Genomic DNA, 21868 nt, shown 5'->3' on the forward strand with positions numbered 1-21868 from the left:
GAAAATGATTCTGTTAAAAAGACTAACCGTTTCGAAATTCCCATATTTAACACGTTAAATACTTCTAGCGACGATTAATGAGAACCGAGATTAGGAGACGTGTCTGTATCTGCAGATAAGATGCAGCTGGTCGGCCTTCGGGTTGTTATGGGAAAGATCATGTGTCCTTGGACATGGAACTGGCTCCAGATTATCACTATTCACACAGTAGTTGTGATTCATGTTAATTTACTTTTTAATATAATCTGGGTTAGAACTAAACTCTCAAGGACAAGGCATTTCATCACACTGGCAGTACCTAATGGTGTGATGATAAAAACAAACGTTTCATCCTAGATAAAATAAGATAGAATAAGCAAGATGCATTCATTGACTGTTCCTTTAATATAAAAGTCGTATGTTCTTTCTTTCTTTAAAATATAAAAATATGCACGAATAAACAGCAGTATTAGTGCTGCTGATGCAGTCTGTCCCGGTGCTCCCTAGCAACCAACCACCTCAAACATCGCGAGACTGCACGGGGACTAAGTTGAAGAAACATGGCGACGTCTAATTTATTGAAGGTAGGAGGTCCCTGCTTGTGAGAATATTTTGCATCGTTTGCGTCTCCCGAAATGTTATGACAGCGATCCCATGACCCAGTCACTGTCCGCTTCTAATCGCATCGCTAAACATGACGCGCTGACTCAAAACGGCATTGTTCGATTTGCTGATTGTATATAATGGGGTTTTGTACTATTATTATAATGTTTAGGGTTCAGAGCTGTATTTAAGGATGCCTTTTCCCACAAGACCTATTGCTATCTGTCATAAGGCTGCGTATAAATAACGAGAAAATATAAATACATGAGTATTTTTTCCTGAACAGTTGCAATATTGCAGATTATTTAAATGCTAAAATTATTCAGTCTGTGCAAATATGTCAAGCCTGAAGCTCACGTGGTGCCTCTGGTTTCTAATCACACAGCTGTAATGATCTGTGTACATATTAATATATATAATCTGTATTCTATATTAGATATTAAATGGTACTGTTTTGTTAGAATACTTGACAGCACGTAAATCAAAATACTCCTGTCTTTTTTATATATATAAAAGCATAAAGCCTATAATAAATTTAAAGAAATGTTTATTGTTCTCGTTCTCCTTTCTCAGAATAAAGGCTCCCTGCAGTTTGAAGACAAATGGGATTTGATGCGGCCCATTGTTTTGAAGTTACTCCGTCAGGAGTCAGTAACTAAGCAGCAGTGGTTTGATTTGTTCTCGTAAGTTGTCTGTGATGTGAGATAGGTCAAAGAACATTAGAATGATCTGTTTCTGTAATTTTCTTATTAATCTGACGGCTCTGTTTGGGTCTGATGGTCAGTAACATCCATCAGGATTAACAAGAAGTTTTAAACCGTAGTTTACGTTGCTTCAATCATACGCAACAAATACAGTCAGATTTGAGACTTTTTCTCGATACTGTGTTTACATTACAGAGACGTTCATGCAGTGTGTTTATGGGATGACAAAGGCCCAGCAAAGATTCATCAGGCACTGAAAGAAGACATCCTAGATTTCATCAAGCAAGCACAGGCAGTATGTACTGTACTGTGTATCACTTTTACACAAACAATAATTTGAAATATTGCCTTATTCCTGTAATCCCAAATCTTTCGATCCATATTGTTTCTATTTTCACTCCTTCTGATCTATTTCAGCGAGTACTCAGTCATCAGGATGACACTGCTTTGCTTAAAGCTTACATTGTGGAGTGGAGGAAGTTCTTCACACAGTGTGATATTCTACCTAAGCCCTTCTGCAAGTTGGAAATCACCCTGCTGGGCAACCAGGGGAGCAATAAGAAGTCCAATGTTGAAGACAGTATTGTTAGAAAGGTTTTTTTTACCACATACTTCACATTCGTTTGTGTTATAATACATTGTCATTTAAATGCAAATATTATTGTAACAACTCATGCATAACATTATCACTATTCGAATATATCCTAATCATGCGTTGCTTTATGTTTTGCTTAAGCTTATGCTGGACACGTGGAATGAGTCTATATTCTGTAATATAAAGAACCGGCTCCAGGACAGTGCCATGAAACTGGTCCATGCTGAGAGATTAGGAGAAGCATTCGACTCTCAGCTTGTCATTGGAGTGCGGGAGTCATACGGTAAAGCTCTCATAAAACTAAGCCACTCGGGTTCAGTCCAGATGGACCTCTCCTGATGGACACTCCTGTCTTCTCCTCCGTCTTACAGTGAACTTGTGTTCCAACGCCGACGACAAGCTCCAGATCTATAGAGAGAATTTTGAGAAGGCATATCTGGATTCCACTGAGAGGTTCTACAAGACACAAGCACCTTCCTATCTGCAACAGAACGGCGTTCAGAACTATATGAAATATGTGAGTCTGCTGTACTGCCTTAACTAGAAAAATGGCAGTCAAAACTACTTTAAGTTTCCTGCTGTGAAGTAAACATTTTGATATACTAATTATTTTATTAATTAACCTGTTATAAAAAAAAAATTTAATAGTGAAGTTGCATTGCAGCGAATGTTGTATGTATTATTCATTTTTTATTATTAGTATTATATAATCACATTCATTCCTATTCAGTTTTAAAATTAGCTGTGCTATCAAACAATTAATTGTGATTAATGACATATACGTTAACGTATTATATTATGTATACAAAATACATTTTTTACATAATATATCTGTGTGTACTGTGCAATATTATGCATTTACAAATACACATGTTTTTTTTTCATGTATATATTTATATTAATATAATTTATATTATAGATATGTTATATTTAATATATTTTCATAAATCTATTGTTCAGGTTTTATGCTCATAATGTTGTTTCACTTTATTCCTGTAGTTAAATGGTATGGAATAGCAATATTTTTCAAGGTTAAAGAATTATTATCTTGACAAGTATCGTGACAAGGCTTCAGATTTCTTACATGCTTTATTTAACAAGCTTTTGTGTGCATGAATGGTTAATCACAGCACATATCTGAAGTGTCACAATATTTGAGACTTGTTCATCCCAGGTGGCACTTTTGATTGACAGGCAGATGGCAAGCTAAGAGAAGAGGAGAAGCGTGCACTTCGATATCTGGAAACCAGACGTGAATGTAACTCCGTCCAGGCAGTGAGTGTTCCCTGCTTCAAGACCCCACGATGCCACATTATTAAATAACGCTCAGCTTGTAGTTTGGATTTGTCTCTCTCTCTCTCATGCTAACAATGGGTGCTCGGTTTGTGCCTTTTGCGTTCTTCCAGCTAATGGAGTGTTGCGTGAATGCGCTGGTGACGTCGTTCAAAGAAACAATCCTGGCCGAGTGTCCGGGAATGATCAAGCGGAATGAGACAGAGAGTGAGTACGGCAGGAGCTCTGGCACCAAAGGCTCAGCGAGTTCAGGTTGGCAATGGGATACAGTTCCCATCTATATCTTGCCAAAACCTCCCCTCCCATCCCACCATCTGTGTGTTTGTGTGACAATCATTGAGTCCACCAACCCATTTCAACTGTAAACAAACACGGCGGCATACAACTATCATACGTAAAGGGAAGGAAATGCAGAATGTTGGCTTCGGCAAATCCTAATTTAACTCATTTGAGCTTTTTATATCGGAACTTCGTATATTTAGGATGAATTTTTTTCATATTTCTTAATGCCCTGCCATTGGTGTGTTTTCCACAGAGCTGCACCTCATGTTCTCGCTGATGGACAAAGTGCCCAATGGTATTGAGCCTATGCTGAAGGACCTGGAGGATCATATCATGAGCGCAGGTCTGGCTGATATGGTGGCCTCAGCGGAAACCATTACCACAGTGAGCTGACACAGTAGCTGCTCTTGATTATCTGACAGATCCATCATGGCTATATGCATCCAATTTTTTTGCAATGAATGATATAATATGTTGCTGACATTTGTTTTATTTCTGCAGGACTCAGAAAAATATGTTGAGCAGCTCCTAACATTGTTTAACCGCTTTAGTAAATTAGTTAAGGAAGCATTCCAAGATGATCCACGTTTCCTAACAGCCAGGGATAAAGTAAGTCTTATAAGGATTTATCCTTTAGTCCAGGGATCCTCAAGTCTGTCTTGTGTCTGTTTTCCTGCATAGTTTAGCTTCAGCCATGATCATACTATATATATATATATATATATATATATATATATATATATATATATATATATATATATATATATATATATATATATATATATATATTATTGGATTAAATATGCAGTCTATTTATATAAACTATATACATATAATATACATTACTGTTTTTGTCTTTTTAATTCAACATGGATGCCTTAAATCGATTAAAACTGTTTTAATCCCAATGTATTTATAAAAGTACAAAAGATTTCTTTTTTACATAATGCTGTTCTTTTGAACTATCTATTAAGCAAAGAATCCTTAAAATATTTGACCCTGAACCACAAAACCAGTCATAAGTCACACAGGTATATTTGATGTCAGTCAAAATGATAGATTTCACTTTTATCCATATTTTCATCTTCTGTCCATACATCAATGAAAAGATAATTTATTCAGCTTTCAGATGTTGTATAAATTTCAATTTTAAAAAATTGACACTTATGAATGGTTTTGTGGTCTAAGGTCACATACGTTAACGGTTTTCAACACTGATAATAAGAAATTATTCTTGAGCATCAAATCAGTATAATTTCAGAAGGATCATGTAACAATGAAAACTGAAGTAATAGCTGGTGAATTGTTTTTTGTTTTAATAAAAATATTTATTTTAATAATAATTCACAGTATTACAGTATAGACAATATAAAAAAACAAAAACAAACTATAATGTACTGTTAAAACATTCTTGTTTTTTAATTTTATATTTGTGTTTACGCAGGCATACAAAGCAGTAGTAAATGACGCCACAATATTTAAACTAGAGCTCCCTCTGAAACAGAAAGGGTGAGACATTTTCATACATATACCTATACATCTTTTGAAAAATTGTTTTTCAATCTGTCTTTTTTAAAAAAATATTTCAAACACTGTTTGGGTTTCATCATTTTTTTCTTTGTTTGCAGTGTGGGTTTGAAAACACAACCAGAGTCCAAATGTCCAGAGCTTCTGGCCAACTACTGCGATATGCTCCTTAGAAAGACCCCACTGAGCAAAAAACTCACCTCAGAGGAAATAGAGGCCAAGCTGAAGGAAGTGGTGAGTGAGAGAGTGGTTGGAGTGACCAATAAATAAATTGTGGTTTATTGTGGCAGCATTTTTGCAAATGTTACTCACACCTCTGTGTGCAATTGTCAAACCAGATGCAATGTGTTAATTATTTCTTTTTATGTACCGATTGCAGCTCTTGGTTCTAAAGTATGTTCAGAACAAAGATGTCTTCATGAGGTACCATAAAGCGCACTTGACCCGCAGGCTAATTCTTGACATTTCTGCAGACAGTGAGATTGAAGAGAACATGGTGGAGTGGCTCAGGGTGAGAGGGCTTGAAAGCACACTTGATGATGGATAAAAGACTTTAGTGAGTCTCTTTAAGTGACTTTTGTGTGCGTACAGGAGGTCGGTATGCCAGCAGATTACGTGAACAAGCTCGCCAGGATGTTCCAGGACATCAAAGTATCTGAAGACTTAAATCAGTCCTTTAAAGAAATGCACAAACACAACAAACTTGCGTTACCAGGTCAGATATGCCACTCCTTTGATGCTTTGAACTAGTCCGCCGTACCTTTGAACTAATTATTATTTATGTCTCGACTCTACAGCCGACTCGGTCAATATAAAGATCTTGAATGCAGGAGCATGGTCTCGGAGTTCAGAGAAAGTGTTTGTATCCCTGCCCACGGAACTAGAGGATCTCATTCCTGAAGTTGAGGAGTTTTACAAGAAAAATCACAGTGGCAGAAAATTACACTGGCACCATTTGATGTCCAATGGCATTGTGAGTAGCAGTTATAGCCTTTTGTGTAACAGCATGCTCTACTTCCTGGGAAAATAGGGGAGATCCAAAACCAGCGTCTTCCCATTGAGACTAATTTGTGTGTTTTGGACCGTCCCCGGTAAAAAGCGCTGAACTTTTGATGCTCTGTGTACTGTGAATTGTGTTGCTATAATTCACTTAAATGTCAGTATTATTGCTGTGCTGAAGATTCAGCCTCGACTTTGACATTATATCAGGGTCTGTTGTGTCAAGGGAACTGTTCAACGTTGGTTTAATCTCCCCTGTCCCTAGATCACATTCAAGAATGAAGTTGGCCAGTATGATTTAGAAGTCACGACATTCCAGTTAGCTGTGCTGTTTGCGTGGAACCAAAGGCCCAGAGAGAGGATCAGCTTTGAGAATCTGAAACTGGCCACGGAGCTTCCAGACGCCGAGCTGCGCCGGACTCTCTGGGTAATAGTGTCTTTATTTTGTTGACATTTCCACAACTGTGTTTCAGCTGGAAGGACATGATCGTGTGGAATGCCAGTGAAAGGATCTGATGTTACATTGACTTTATTAGAAGTTCTAAATCTTTGTTTGTTGTTTTAAATGTACAGTCTCTTGTAGCTTTCCCCAAACTAAAGCGTCAAGTGCTGTCGTATGAACCTGTGGTGGGCTCTCCTAAAGACTTTGCAGAAGGCACCGTATTTTACATCAATCAAGAGTTTTCTTTAATGTAAGCACAATCATCGCACATCGGCTGCATTTGACGAAGAATTATACATAATTTAAAGAATACTTGTTCTAATAAATCATAAGCTGTGCATATATAAATCACTTTAGTGCTTATACATAATTCAGTGGATCCAAAATAAAAGTTTTTGTTTTTGTAATATGTGTGTGTATGTATATATATGTATATATATATATATATATATATATATATATATATATATATATATATATATACGTACATAAGGTATATATTTTAAAAGTATTTACATGTGTATATATTTATATTTAAATATTATATATAAATACATTGTATATACCAGTATAAAATGTATAATATATCTTTACATGCATGTGTGTGTATTTATATATATATATATATATATATATAATGCATATATTATGTAAACACAAACTTTCCATGCGCTACCATTCAAAGATTGAAGGGGTTGGAAAGATTTTTACAATTACTCATCAAGAATATTTCAATTTGCTAATAAATAATTTTTACAATATTGATTTTTTAAAATTTAATTATCATGTCTCAACAAAGCTGAATTTTGAACAGCCATTAGTGTCATATGATAATGATCAGAGAAACATTTCTATTTATTGAATTCTTTAATGTTTTTTGGTAATTTTGCATTACTCACTTAATTCAATCAATTAAATGCATCTTTGATTAAAAAAAAACTTATCTGATCCCAAACTTTTGAGTAATCTGTATGCACATACAATTATCAGTAATCACATACAACATATATAGGTTATGTTATTAATTATTGCATGTTTTAACAGACCACAGTTCAATTTAATTATCTTTTCTGCACAGAAAAAACTCAAAGGTCCAAAAAAGAGGGAAGATCAATTTGATTGGTCGATTACAGCTCACCACAGAGAGAATGCGTGAAGAAGAAAATGAGGGCATAGTGCAACTTAGGATATTACGCACACAGGTAATGAAATCACTTTCACATTATCTTTCATAATTGAAATATGTGGATGTATATGTGTGTTTCCACATTTTTGATTAATGCTCAGGTAATCATACTATAAATGTATCCAAAAAGAAGTTTGAATTAGTAGTGATGTTATGAAGTGCATCCTGGGATGTGTTTCAAACAGTGTTCGAGGAGTTTCCGTGCAAGCGTGGCACTTGTTGGCTGCTTTTCCTTCACCATCTGGTCCAACTCATCTACAATTTTTTTTTTCTATGACAGTGTTAGTTTTGTAAAGACATTCATATGCAGACATTTTAAATACAGTTAACATTCGTCTACTGAACTAAATTCGATCCATAAAAGCATAAAACTTTATATCGAAACTTTTCAGACGATACATTTCTCTGATACTCTGATGAAAACACCAGTTGTCACCAAGCTCTTCTTCCTCACTCTGTACAGGAAGCTATCATTCAGATCATGAAGATGAGGAAGAGGATCAGCAACGCCCAGCTTCAGACAGAGCTGGTGGAGATCCTGAAGAACATGTTCCTGCCCCAGAAAAAGATGATCAAAGAGCAGATCGAGTGGCTGATAGAACACAAATACATCAAACGGGACGAGACGGACATTAACACGTTCATCTACATGGCGTAGCCGACCACGCCCAGTGTACTCTGGGACGGTTTTTTTTTAGACACTAGACCTCCTTTGGAGGATTCCATATCTGATTTCAACCCATTGCCCAGCCTGGCCTGCTGGGTGATTGACTAGGTTCAAGACGCATCACGCTGAGAAACTGCTGACAAATCCCTGCCTTACTTCACAGATCTATCAAATGAATAAAAACAAACTTTGGAAGAAATAGAGTACAGTGAGCAGAATCTGTGTGACTAATTCATATGTCTTCTAATTGCGTTTCACCGCCTTCGACGTCAACGCACCGCGTGAAAATATTGCTGAAAAAGCCGCCCAGCTGTGTTCATTTTGAGTTCACTGCTGGCTTATCAAATTAACCCAGCTCTAAACATCCAATAGTAAACAACACATGCCTTATATTGCCTTAAGAAAAAGTTCAGCCCAGTGGCGCTGTTAGATATCAAATTATCCTCATGATTCATAGCGTTGTACGTTATTGCACAGAATTGCAGGCCTCGGGCGGTTTTTCCTCCTCGGTTGTTTTACCCATCAGCTCACGGTCTCTGTTTAGTGTGTCCCTGTTTGTCTCCCTAGTGGCAAGTTAGCGACGTGCGCTGCCGCTGTCCATGGTGCTGATGAGATGGCCTCGCGTTTTTAATACTGTAGTACGTTAAGTTACACGCTAACGCTCTTGGCACTCAACACTGACAAAAACGACAGAACGCATCGTTTATTTATTTTTTGTTGCAATCACTGTTACTGCCAGCGTGTGTGCGTGGGTATACATTGGCGTCTACCCCGCCGCACATGCTCAGACCAGGAGTCCCCCCTCCGCTCGTAGGCCCCTCCCAGACACGCGTGAGAGTGATCCGGAGCTCGGAGAAGAGCCTCAGTTGCACGGGACCGCAAGAACGTCGCTGGATCCCGGGAGGACCGGAGAGAGAGAGAGAGAGAGAGACGCCACCGTGGGACTGGAGTTGTGCTCAGGTATTAGATTATTTCGTAGGCACCGAGGCCGTGCTGCCTTGTTTCACGAGCGATGTGTGACATCAGACCGAATCTGACATGCGAGACTGTAATTATCCGAGCAAACGAGATGAGCGCGCTGATTTTATGCCGCTCGTCTCGCGTTTTAAGCGCGAGGGGCAAACCTTGCCACCTGACGGGACGCGTGCGGAGGCGATAAAACGACATTCGTGGCGTAATTAGATGGAGATTCGTAGCGTAAATTGCCGTATGTTTAAAGCTAGCGTGGGAACTGGAAGCCTACTGCATCTCTTCGGTGCAATCGGGCAAAGTAGAGCCCGATTGTTCTTGAGCACGAGAGGAAATCACTTTCGGTCGTATGTCGTTAATTAGTTGTCCCCACGCCTTGCGTTTCTTATTAAGATAAGTTTGACCACCGGGCTGACAGGAGTGGGCAGCCCCTCAGTCTTTAACGGGAACCGTACTAACGTGCTTTAACCCAGAACAGTTAATGTAACAATAATCTGAAGACGTGTTTGTGTTTGCATGGTGGAGCATTGTGGTGTAATGCCGTCAGTTTTGGGTAGCAATGTAATCTGGTTGACCTAATCAGATTAAGCATTTGTAATTAGAATACACATTTTACAGGGTTTTTCTTATCAGTGTATTAATTGGTTTGTTAAATAATTCATTAATATCTGGAGACCCGAATTATATTAGTTAATTCCTCATTATATAAAAAAACATAGCTGTGTTTAAGAACATGCCACCTTCAGTATCTATCTAGTCTAAGATTATTATTATTAGCTGGTCAGGTGGTTGACCAGACACCATGTTCTAAAAACAGCTTGACACTTTAAACTGATCGATTCGTAACTGGTTTAATGCTAATCCAAGTTGCTTTACTAGAATAAAAAAAAATGAGCCTGGAAACCAGGTAACATTTTAAGATTGATTTTAAAGGGGGGCTAGTAAACTTGATTGTACTACTCTGTTAAGTTCATTGAGTGTGTTCTAGCTTGTCTTGCTTGGTCCAATCTGGTCAATGGCTGATTGACTAGTCCTTGACCAACTGGTAAGTGGTTTATTCTAACTTCCCAGCAGAAACACAACATCATAAAACATTAATATTTGGTTCGATTTTGGTTGTGATGTGAGGTGAGCAAAATTCAATGTCTAATATCAACGTTTAATTGATGATGTTGATATTCGTTGTTTTAAGGTTGTATAACCGAGATCCAACGTTATGTCAACGTCTGTTCGTCATCGTGTCCAACAGTAATATGACGTTATATAGATGTCCGGTGCCTGGTGGGTTACTACTCTAACTAGTTCACTAGCTCTCTTTAAGATGGTTAATAGCTTGTTGACCAGTCAGCATGTTCTAAAAGCCAGCTTGACTCTCTTAAACTGACCATTTAGTAGCTGGTGTGTAATAACTAAATAGTAGCTGATTTGTTAGTGCTCCAAGTTTGTTTACCATCTAGTGGGGGTCATCTTAGACTTCTTGGACTATCATTATCAGTTAACATTATCAGTTTACTAATCGCATTAAACTAGTTCACAACTGTGTATAGAAATGAGTGTTGATTAGTATGACTTAATAACTGAATGCAATAGTGATATAAGAATAGGTTGATGATGTGATTGTATGTATATTTCTATCAAAATAGCTCAAAATGATTCTTTGTGCCAGTAAAGGTAAGCAAGTGTTGAGATTTCATTACCTAAAGTGTAATGTAAAATATTATGTTATTAATAACCATTGAAGTCAAGCTGTTTGTACACTGAATTTCGGCAGTAACCCATCCAACGCTGACTGCAGTACATTTAAAAAGTAGCATATTTTGCATGTTTTAAATGTTCATTGTAAGTCATAGTAATTCTAGGCATACCGTATGGTTGGTGCGATGACTTACTACATGTATTCATGTGGTGGCTGCAGTGACGCAGCTGGGATACCCTGAAATGGTGATTGTCAGAAAGGGGAAGGGGTTTTCATCAAGCTCTTTGGTGCACTGTCTCTCTGCCTGCTTCCTCTCTAGCGCTATCTCTCTCTCTCTCTCTCTCTCTCTCTCTCTCTCTCTCTCTCTCTCTCTCTCTCTCTCTCTCTTTCCCTCCATCTACTCCACCCCTCCTTCTACTACAACAGTAGGAGTTTCTGTAGGTGGTGCACCACATTGGCCTTCGCGTCTCTTGGGATTCATACAGTGCATTTTCCTCAGAAACTCAATTTTCTGGGTCTCACTCTGTTTTTTCACATTAGGTCGTAACGCTTAATAGAACTGAGGCCATAAACCACATCATTCCACTACCGCGCTTGTAAAGTTTCATGAGCTAGCGGTGCATATGTTGGGTGCGAGAGAAAGTCAAAAGGCCACTGTCTGTCTATCAACTGGCACATAACTCTGTCAACAGGCTTAAGGCATTGCACATTCATAAAGCATTATGAACAGATGCATGCAATATTCTTGCTGCTTCAATCCCTCAGTTTTACTATCTTGCAAGCCTCAGCACTTCCTACCTGCTTCTTCTCGTCAGGAGGTAGAGGAGAGACCGTTTTCCCATGTGGGGGTCTCACTGATGTCACGAATCAGTCACGAGTTGAGTCCAGGCACCATCTGCCGCGCTGGCTGTCCAACTGCAGTGTTTTCATTTCCCCAGGTGCTCCAGTCAAGTGTACTGTACAGTCAAGTTAACCGCGTTTCCAGTTACAAACCAGTCCCTAGTCGTGTAAAAATAACACATTCCCTATGTGAGATGCAATAAGGACGATTAAAGATTCCGTACAAGTAAAGTTCAATCGAATGCATTTTGGAGTAATGTTGTTTATCACAAAATTTAATTTCCTCTTTTCTTGGGGAAAAACAATCAAATACACATACAAAAACCCATTTTAAAATGAGGTATACTTACAATGAAAGTGAAACCAAATTGTGAATTTTAAATTCCTGATTTGTAGTTAAGACCCTGTAAAAAAATATTTAAAATAATTTACAGCTCAAATAATATACGTTGTAACGGAATAATTATAAGTAATGTTATGTAATTATACATTTCACATTTCTGCTTTTAAAACCTCCAGTTCACATTGATAGGTAAATTGCTCACAATAATGTAGAATTTAGCTTTTCTTTAAAAAAAAAATTAAAATTCTAAAATAATACCACTTACATTTTTGAGGTAAACAGTTTTTTTTGTGTGTTATTTATATACTTAGTACATAACTTATTTAGTTTTTAGTTAGTTGCCAAAGCAACATTTAAAATCTTTGTTAGTTGTTGCAAATTTCTTTTAGCTTTATTTGAATAATGAGAACAATTTGTAATAGTGTAAGTTGTAGTTAACATTAACAACACTGTTGGTACACTCTCAGAAATAAAGGTACAAAAGCTGTCACTGGGGCAGTACCTTTTTAAAACTCTCTCTTGTGTACCTATTACATTCTAATATGTACACTTCAGGTACTAATATGTACCGCTGAGGTACCAAAATGGACCCTTCAGCTACAAACTGGTACCTTTTGAAAAGGCACCGCCCCAGTGACAGCTTTTCTACCTTTATTTCTGAGAGTTATTAGACACAAATGCTGTCAAGCTTACATTACTCAGATCCAACCCAGAATATTATAACATGCATGCATAATATGATTTTGTTACTAGAATCGCCAATAAATTGATCATTAAGACGAGGAAGAATCTTCGTTCCGCATTTGATAACTTGATATTGCTTAATCATATGATGATGGAGCCGTTATTATCTAAGACTCCGGTCTTTACATTTTCACTGCAGAGCTGGCCGTAGAATGACATAAGCTAGAGTTTTCTGTCATTAGTGCAGAGAGAATGGACAGAAAGCTGAAGACATAATTAATCTTCCTGAAGGTCTGGGAGTGGAGATGAATAATTCACCGCAGCTCGGCTCGCTCAGCTCTCCAAACTAGCCTCTGAGAGAGCTGTGATTGACAGACTGCCCATGCATTTCAGACAACGCGTCGGAAATGTGCAGAGAAATGGACAGAACGATCCTTTTCTGTAGATCTGGACAGATACGGCGTGTTGGAAGCGGCGTCTCTGGATAAGATGTTCTCAAGTTTCGCTCATCTGAACTACTTTTAAACTCTTGAATAGCTCTGTTTCGGTCAAAAAAAGGTATTCCCCGGTTAATGGAAGAGGGGTGCTGAACAACACACTCATCACGGTAGGCATCGCTTTTATAATACCAGTCTCGGAGATGAATATGAGATGAACTCTGTAATGATACATTCCAGTTCAAGCTGGATCTGAAGCACAATGTCCCAGCAGCGCAGAGTCACAGTGACACGGTTGTTCTGTAGGTACAGCTCCAGTCTCCTGCTTCCATGCTGTAGATTATCAGGACTAGAGGGACTTCCCATCTCTAAAAGAAAGCAGTTGTATTGTGATCGTATATCTTTTGTTTGTCTAATCTAATTGTGTTTTTAGACTCTCTGTCTCGTGGAGTCTGGCCAGGTGCACACTTCTGACTTTGTTTGGTCCACCTTGCAGCTTACTCTGACCTGGAAATGCCCACTTAGAGAGGAAAAGCGACATCTGACCAATATGCAAAGTGGCCAGTTTTATTTTATTTGTAATTTAGGGCATACATTAACACTCAAAAAGTTAGAAGCTTTTATTATTGTTTTTTTTTTAAGAATATATTGACCAAGGCTGCATTTATTTGATCACAGGTTAGAAACTATAATATTGTGAAATATTATTAAAATTGTTTTCATTTCTATTTTAATGTAGTATAAATGTTAAGTTTTCCTGTGATGTAATTCGTTAAGTCTTCAGTGTCACATGATCCTTCAGAAATCATTCGAATTGCAAAAAAAATTGCTGGGTAGTAACTGATTACATGTAATCTTAATTACATAATCAGATTCCAAAAATAAAGTATTTGTATTTGTAAGTACATTATATTTTTAAATGCTCATAATTAGATTATAGTTACCTTGGGTTACATGATTATGTATACACAAGGTAAACTATTTATTGATTTATTCTGATTCTTTGTTTCATTCTCGCTTAAATTTTTAAGTGTCACAGTTGTTCTGTTGTATTTTTATGTATTTAATTTTTTCTTTCTTTTTCTTTTCTTTTCAACTCCTTTTAAATAAAATATTTACCTGAAATATCTCTGAGCAAGTTAATCTTTCAATCATTTAACAACATATTTGCGTGTTTGCAATCAACTGATATCCCAGATGGTCTCCTGAAGCATCTAGACGCCGCAGTTCTTCTAGATGTATTATTTATCCTCAGTTTGCTCTGTTTCTTCATGTTATTCCAGACAGACTGGATGATGATGAGGTCAGATCTCTGTGTGGAGCGCTGGCTGTTGTTAGACTCCTATAAAAATCTCACTGGATTGTCACAGTTAATGGTAATGAATGTTTGGAAATATATATCGATATTTCCCACTAACACACTACAGCAAAAGATAGAAATAACTGACTCAAAACCGTTTTTAGCTGGTGAAAAAACTAGTGATCTAATAATTTTAGCCATTATAAACAAACAGACAATGCATTTATTTATTAATTTATATACACTTCCTAATGTAGTTTCTAAGGACCCCAAACTAAATATCTGATGCTATTAACCTGTCAAAGGTTTCCAGCTGATAAAACCTGTGTTCATACATTTAAATAAACTTCATAAGATACCCAGTCATTTCAGAACTGGTTGGAAATTCACCCCTTTTGTATGAGCAATGTGGTTCAAACAGATAATGATCGAATACAAAGTAGGCACGCACGCACACACACAAACAAATGTTCCTGTTGAGTAAGGTTGATGAGATCTTTACCTGAGCTGACAGAAGCAAGAGCGCCTTGTACTGTGTGCATCTGTCTCACATCTGCTGTTGTCTCTCTGTAGGCTGAAAGATGTTCTCCTCTGTGAAGGCCTTTGAGGGGCAGCATTACTCCACCCTCAAGAGGCAGTGTCTACAGAGTGGACGTCTATTTGAGGACCCACTGTTCCCGGCCGTGGATGACTCCCTCTTCTACCAGGGTAACAGGATCGGCCGAGTGCACTGGAAAAGACCTGGGGTCAGTGCTCAGAAAAGTCTAAAGTCTCACGGTTCTTCGTTTAGCAGATGGCATGTAGACCGGATAGGCAGGTGGCCTGTGTTGCTTGAGGTTCTTAAACTGATTCCAGGTTGGAAAGACATTGATTTCGCTTCGTTAAAACAGAATCTTAAATATTAATACGTTCAGTTTCTTTTAATGTCAATCTATTAACTTTAGATCAGGTGTATTTGTATAGCACTTCTCACGATACATTTTGTTTCAGAGCAGCTTTAGAGAAAACCACACATATTATGTAAACAAAAACGTAATTATTTGACAGCACTATTTAGAATATTTTAATATCTTCATCAGGGATGCATTAAACTGCTCAAAAGCAACACTCAAAAGACATACTGAATAATGTTGAAAAGGGTTTCAAATAAATGATTTTTGAACATATGAAAATCAGCGTATCAGAACAATTTCTGAATAATCATGTGACAATGCAGACACGGAAAAAATGAAGCTTTGTCATCACAGCAATATATTACATATATTAAATAGAACATGGCTATTTACAACTGTAATAATATTTAATAATATTACTGTTTTTACTGTACTTTGATCAAATAAATGCAAGCTTTGAGACTCCTATTAAACAATCTTAGCAATTTTTGAACTGTATCGAACTATATGTAATGCAAAAAAGTTCAGATTTTTTTGTTAGTCTGCTTAAACGTTGCTTAAAATGCTAAAAATTCCTTATAAATAGCCATGCACGCTGTTAAAAATAATCTTTGTATTATAGTCTACTCTAAATGCACAGACGTGCTATGAATAGGATTCTGCTTATCATCAATCTATATATACGTTGATCAGTAACATACAGTTGGTAATTCATCATCAGTCAAATCAATACTCATTGTTACTGTCAAGCCAAGGCAGAAGGAAAGGTCAGTCTGAAGCATTCATCCGTAACGGAGGTCTGTTATCCATCACCAGACGACACACAAATTCCAATTTTTGTTTTATATTTTCTGAAAATGATTAGACTGGGTTGTCCGCATATTTTTTTCACCATATAATGCCAGCGTTAGTTCACAAGGTACACATTAGATTTGTGAAACCTCATTGGCTGAGGGGAAATAGACATCAACAGGCTTCTTGAAGCATCATGATGCTTTCCCGCGCTTCATTACTCTTTTCTGAGTTAATGATACATTGCAGCTTCCTAGAAACTATCTGTAACAATTCGAGTCCCAGGGATGCTGTGTGATACTCCCCCCCAACCCCCACCCCCAGTGCCCGTCTCGCCCAGGGGCATACTAAGTGTCAAGCCTGTCCAAGTCAATTATCCCTTTCTCTCAGTCACTCACTTCTGGAACGATGCCCGACCCAGAATCTCATTCGCTCAAACACACCAGTGAAGTGTTCCAGTCCCGGCCGTCTGAATTGCACCCACAGCAGCTCCTGTCGTTATTAATTCAGGTTATAATTGAGGCGGGCACTACGATTGGTTTTGTCTGTACCACAGTTCAACACGGCAAAGCTCAGATCTCCACCTTCTTAATGGTCACAGGAGCAGCAGAGGGGAATATACAGGGCATAATATCATATTCATTGTGTTGTAGTGATAATTAAGACTATAGAGACTGAATTATGATGCTCAGACTCAGTCTCTGCATTTGAATTCATGCTTTTTTTAGATTGCTTTAAGGGGCTGTGAAGAATATGAGCTTGTTTTTCTCTGGTTGCTTTCTCAAGCTATACCTGTACATCTATTATTATTATCCAATTATCCAAGGTTTATAGAATTTTTCTTCGTTTTTTTGCCTGAAACAATAACATTTTTTTTTAAATATCGAAACATTATTCTAATAGAACTTAAAAGTCCAGTACTTAAAAGTAAAGTACATTTTTTGCAGTGTGATGATGTGATATACTGTATACTCTCATTACTGTAACTTTTAGTTAATGTATAAATAATAAATTAATAAATAATATGTTAATAATTATTTTTTAATGAATACTTTTTTTTATCTCATACGGTAAAATCTCTGACATTGTGAAATACTAACATTCACAATAAATAATAAAAATAAAACAATTACTGTGATTTTAACAGAAAAAAATGTAACCGCTACAGTAAAAACCTGTTAAATGGTTAACAGTCAATTCCTGTCAAATTTACGGGGAAAAGTGACCTTACCAGAAGTTTTGTTTGAATTTGATGAATTTCTTTCTTACAAATCACTGTTTCTTCTTAATTATTCTTATCATTTATGTTTATTCTTGTTGTATGTTACATCTGATGTTGTTAAATTGTTTATTGCATATTTCAGTAATGAGTCTCATGATGTTGTTTACTGTTTGTGTGAATGACATTGAGCACCTTCTATATATGTTACTATTTAAAAGCTGTTTGTGATGGGCTTTGGTTCATCATGTGGCTTTCTCATCACCACCTGCATTTGGTGGTTATCAGTGAATTTCAAAAGTACAAAACAGTACTTTAATAGGTTGGTATATTAGCATAATATCAGTTAATAAAATTACGGTATTTAACTGTAAACTTAGTTAAAACCGTAAAACCTAGAACATTTTTTTTACAGTAGAATTCCGGCAACCACAGCTGCTAGTTTTTCACAGTAAATTTTACAGAATTTTTTTTACAGTGTATTTTACAGGGGGGATGGGGGTATTCAACACTTTTGATCAGTTGAATACATCTTTGCTTAGAGTAACTAAAAAGAGTTTAGTAAGAGTTTAGTAAAAATACTTACCCAAATGTTAGAAAGACTTAGCTATTTGACTAAACTAATACCCTGCATGGCCTACATATAATAAAGAGCTTCCACAGAGGGGGTTGTTACAGTTTGATAAAAGATTACAAGAAATACCATTATTTTTCTTTGGAACAACATGGCTGATGAATCACCAGGAGCATGTATTAAGAAAGTAAATGGGGCCCATTTTGACTTATTGTTGACTTTAAATCACTCCCCATCAAGGAGGATCCTAATGATTTGGCAAATTGACATGTTGTTTGTTGCCCATGAACTATAAAAATGAAATGCTCCTGACTTCATCCATGTTTGACGTGAATAAAGACATTGCCACAAATCACTCTGACTGAGTGAACGCCATTAAGAGCTTTAATGCAGTTCACCACAGCTGCTTCATATTTCTCTGTCTTTTCCCCCCTCGGGTCCTTGGTCGCGTTTTTTTAACCACTTACCATCCCTCACTCCCACCCACTTCCTTCCATTTCTTGTCACCTCTGCTCTACAAAGAGAAGAAAGTCTGTGTTTTATGAGTTGAGGCCGGTGGGATGGGTGATAGACGGTCATTTATCCAGACTGTGGGTTCACTGGAGTCTGGACTGAGCTGAGTTTGCGTTCAATGGTTCTGTGATTGGTCTGGAGGTCTGATCTGTCTTATCTGTCAAAGCTGGCCAAGACGGACTCATATTAGTCTGTGAACCCTCAATACATGAGATAATGCGAAAGAAACGCACACACATGAAAGCTTCTAGCCCCAGGAGAGGGTTGCCCCTTGGATGCCATTTTGGGCTGTGATTAAAAAGTGTGTGTGTGAGTGTGTTCACAGAGGTGGCTGGAGTGCTGAGCTATAACACAATGACCTTGCACTCTAATCAGTCAGCTCTCCCATCCTCTTAACACTATCACACACACACACACACACACACACACACACACTCGCATACAATACTCCACAATAGCCACCAACCCACAGACATAGCACTGAAAATTCTGTACTGAAAGGAACATTCACCGACAAACAATATATTTTCTTTCTCTCTGTCATCATCTTTCGTCTCATCGTCCTTTGTTCCATGCGTGAACAGGGTAGACAATGGACTTGTGAAGGATGTTAAGATATTATGTCTACGTTCAGGCTTTCTAGCTGGGAAGGTAATCTCAAAAACCTCAGAGACTAAATGCTCTTCAAATAAAGGTTGATGTATTGCACGCTGGAGACAAATGATGGTGTTTTTTCAGCCCCCGAGACAAGAGGAGCCCATTAAGGTTCTTTATAGTATTGCCTGATTGGAAGTAGTCTACTGTGAGCTGTCTATGTAGGAATAATTTAAAGGCTTTATACACTGTTGGGGGGAAAAAGAATTTAGCTGGTCTCCCATCCTGGCTAGCTAAAAAGGGTCCTATCTTCAACCACTTATCCTTACTTCAAAGAATATTCAGAAATTGTTTTGCCATTGTATTCAAATAATTTTATAATCTATATATCTATATAGATAGATGGGTTTGGTGGAAAATCTGTTAGACCTATCCTACTATAAATTGCTGAAAAAAAAACAGTAAGCATGATTATCTAGTCTAACTAAAATGTGAATTTTTTTGTCATGTATTATTATAGAGTTTATAATAATAATAATAGTAATTAGCCTTTTATAAAGTCTGCGATGGCGTCGACTTAGCAACATGCTAATGACAGAGTGAACAGCTGTATTTGTATTGCTTATGTAAATAGACTAAATATGTCAGATCTTGTTTTATGAGGTTTATTTTAGTTTGGATGTTGCCTTAGAAAGTAGTAGACAGCAAAGCAGATCATTTGCAGCTGTACACATTTGCACTCTTGCTTTTTTGTTTATATGCCTCTTTCTTTTTTCATTCGCTCAACTGCACACACAAATGACATCTGTTCAGACAAGTGTTTTATTGATTAATGTGGAGCTTTTGAAGCTTTTAAATAGATTTTTCTAGATTCGTTGCTGCTCACTTGTTAATCAAAAATCAGAATCCTAAAGAACTGTCAGAAATGAGAAGGCAGCAATGAATCACGTTACCGTGGATTGATAATTGATCCGATCAATGAAACCCAAAATGACCTGGCATTGCTCTTAGAGGGAACATGGCGCCTTCAGCCGACTCAACACACCAAAACGAATTTGTATTCCTTTCTGAGTCGAACTTTGACTGAATAACATTGTGTAATGAATGACAAAGCGGTAACATCAAAGGATCTGATGGAATATCATGCACTGTGATCCCAGTCATGACATTGTTCACAATGACATCCTACAATCCTCATACTGTGATCCTCACCAGGTGAGTTATATGTGAGCTCAGGATGTACTCAAACAATCCTTATGCTGTGATCCTCACTGTGTGAGTAGTATATGTGCTCATTGAGTTTAAAATTGTGAGGCTGTGTAAATAGATCATCTACATCTTAAATAAGATTCCCAAAAGTTGATGTTCAACATGTCTAAATAGAGAATATAAGCTATAAACATAAATATAGACTAATCTGCATGCACACTAAACTATAGTGCAATTTATATACATTTCTCTACATACATCATAATAATAAATACACGCCTGTGCGGCTATCTGTGAATTTAACGGTTCTAATTAAATTTTGATGTGCGTCTTCGATTCAGTTCAGTTTTAAGGCTTAAAGAACAATTCATTCAGGAATCAAACCTTAATGATCCACTGGAAATAATAGGGAAGACTAATGGATTATGCATAAGACGTCCAACCAAGGAAGATGAAGAACATGTCTTGTTTAGATGCAAAAAAATACCATAAATATAGGCAGAAGTGGCAGTAATTGGAAAGATGTTGGAAGATGTTCTTAAAGAACAAGGGATAGAAAGAAATAGACTCCACGCTTTATTTATGTTTCTTCATAAATAAAGAAGAAGGAATTGAACATCTCTGCTGTGAATTACATTTGTGTCAGAGCCTTTTGACCCTGGAATTGCGGTTTTGTTCTGGAGCAATGGTGAGTGGTTTCTCTATTCACATACGCTTATGTGATATTTTAATGGCAATATGCACTGTGGCCTGGCCCCATGTGGTCAAATTAGCTGCTGTAGGTACACGTGTTAGCCAGGTACATGTGAACCGGCCATCTTTCCAGCTCAGCCAGGAACACACTATGACTATAAAACTGATTTGGATTGTAATTTTTTTAGAACTGATGGCATCTGTGTTTACTGTCAGCATTTAAATTCATTAGTGTGTTCAGTTCAGTTTTACAATGTTTCTGCCAGTTTTTAAGTATGTCAGTAACTACACAAGCATGCTTTGCAGAAGCATGGATGCATGATTTGTTTCATATTTTAACTGACTGCAATGACATACTGCTCTCTGTGTTTCAGGATGTGTTGAGTCTTTTCAAGGGGACAAAGAAACAGAAGTTAAGAATCGAAAAGCAGTCACAAAAACAACAGAAGCGGAATGTATCTGTAGAATTGAAATGTTTGCGTCAAATGCAAACACCAAACCGCAAATAATTCAAAATAATCTAGGAAATTGAACTGTATAAATACTTTGAAGGAAATAAAAGATGATGTCTACGTGCTTGTGATATTACTGACCAATTAGAGAACTTTTAGATCACAGTTAACTCATCCTAAACTAACAAAGTGAGTTTAACGCAATGATATGACAGTGCTCTCATATTTTGTGCTTGCAATATTGGCACACCAAGTGTTGTGACCTCACACTGACCGCAGCTTTATATGCAGACCTCAAACAAAAACAGAGCTGCAGTGTCACCGTCTGGGTTTTTTGGCTGTGGAAAAAGAAGTGTGTCCACCGTATGCTCTCTGTGTGTGTG

General features: G+C 37.3%; 2 protein-coding genes across 4 annotated transcripts in view; both read left to right on the forward strand.

Moving 5' to 3' along the window:
* Positions 1 to 47: 47 nt before the first annotated feature.
* Positions 48 to 8480, forward strand: cul5b (cullin 5b). Of its 3 annotated transcripts, none has more exons than XM_043221498.1 (19): positions 48 to 563; positions 1156 to 1265; positions 1482 to 1581; positions 1704 to 1880; positions 2023 to 2164; positions 2253 to 2398; positions 3076 to 3156; positions 3288 to 3426; positions 3710 to 3840; positions 3958 to 4065; positions 4901 to 4965; positions 5085 to 5217; positions 5363 to 5494; positions 5575 to 5698; positions 5781 to 5956; positions 6248 to 6409; positions 6556 to 6674; positions 7503 to 7626; positions 8074 to 8480. In XM_043221498.1, exons 1-19 carry the CDS (start codon positions 540 to 542, stop codon positions 8266 to 8268), a joined length of 2388 nt encoding a protein of 795 aa, XP_043077433.1. In that variant the 5' UTR covers positions 48 to 539; the 3' UTR covers positions 8269 to 8480. The 3 variants fall into 3 exon arrangements, with proteins under 3 accessions (XP_043077433.1, XP_043077435.1, XP_043077434.1); XM_043221500.1 differs by having other exon boundaries at positions 3288 to 3381; XM_043221499.1 differs by having other exon boundaries at positions 1704 to 1871.
* A 332-nt stretch (positions 8481 to 8812) lies between these two features.
* The window catches only part of capn5b (calpain 5b), a 34084-nt gene continuing 21028 nt past the window's right edge, over positions 8813 to 21868 (forward strand). Inside the window, 2 exon segments of the mRNA XM_043221501.1 lie at positions 8813 to 9237; positions 15120 to 15292. Of these exon segments, the coding sequence (XP_043077436.1) occupies positions 15128 to 15292 (165 nt within the window). The 5' untranslated portion in view covers positions 8813 to 9237; positions 15120 to 15127.

The sequence above is a fragment of the Puntigrus tetrazona genome, chromosome 21 (genome assembly GCF_018831695.1).
Source record: "Puntigrus tetrazona isolate hp1 chromosome 21, ASM1883169v1, whole genome shotgun sequence".
Lineage (NCBI taxonomy): Eukaryota > Metazoa > Chordata > Actinopteri > Cypriniformes > Cyprinidae > Puntigrus > Puntigrus tetrazona.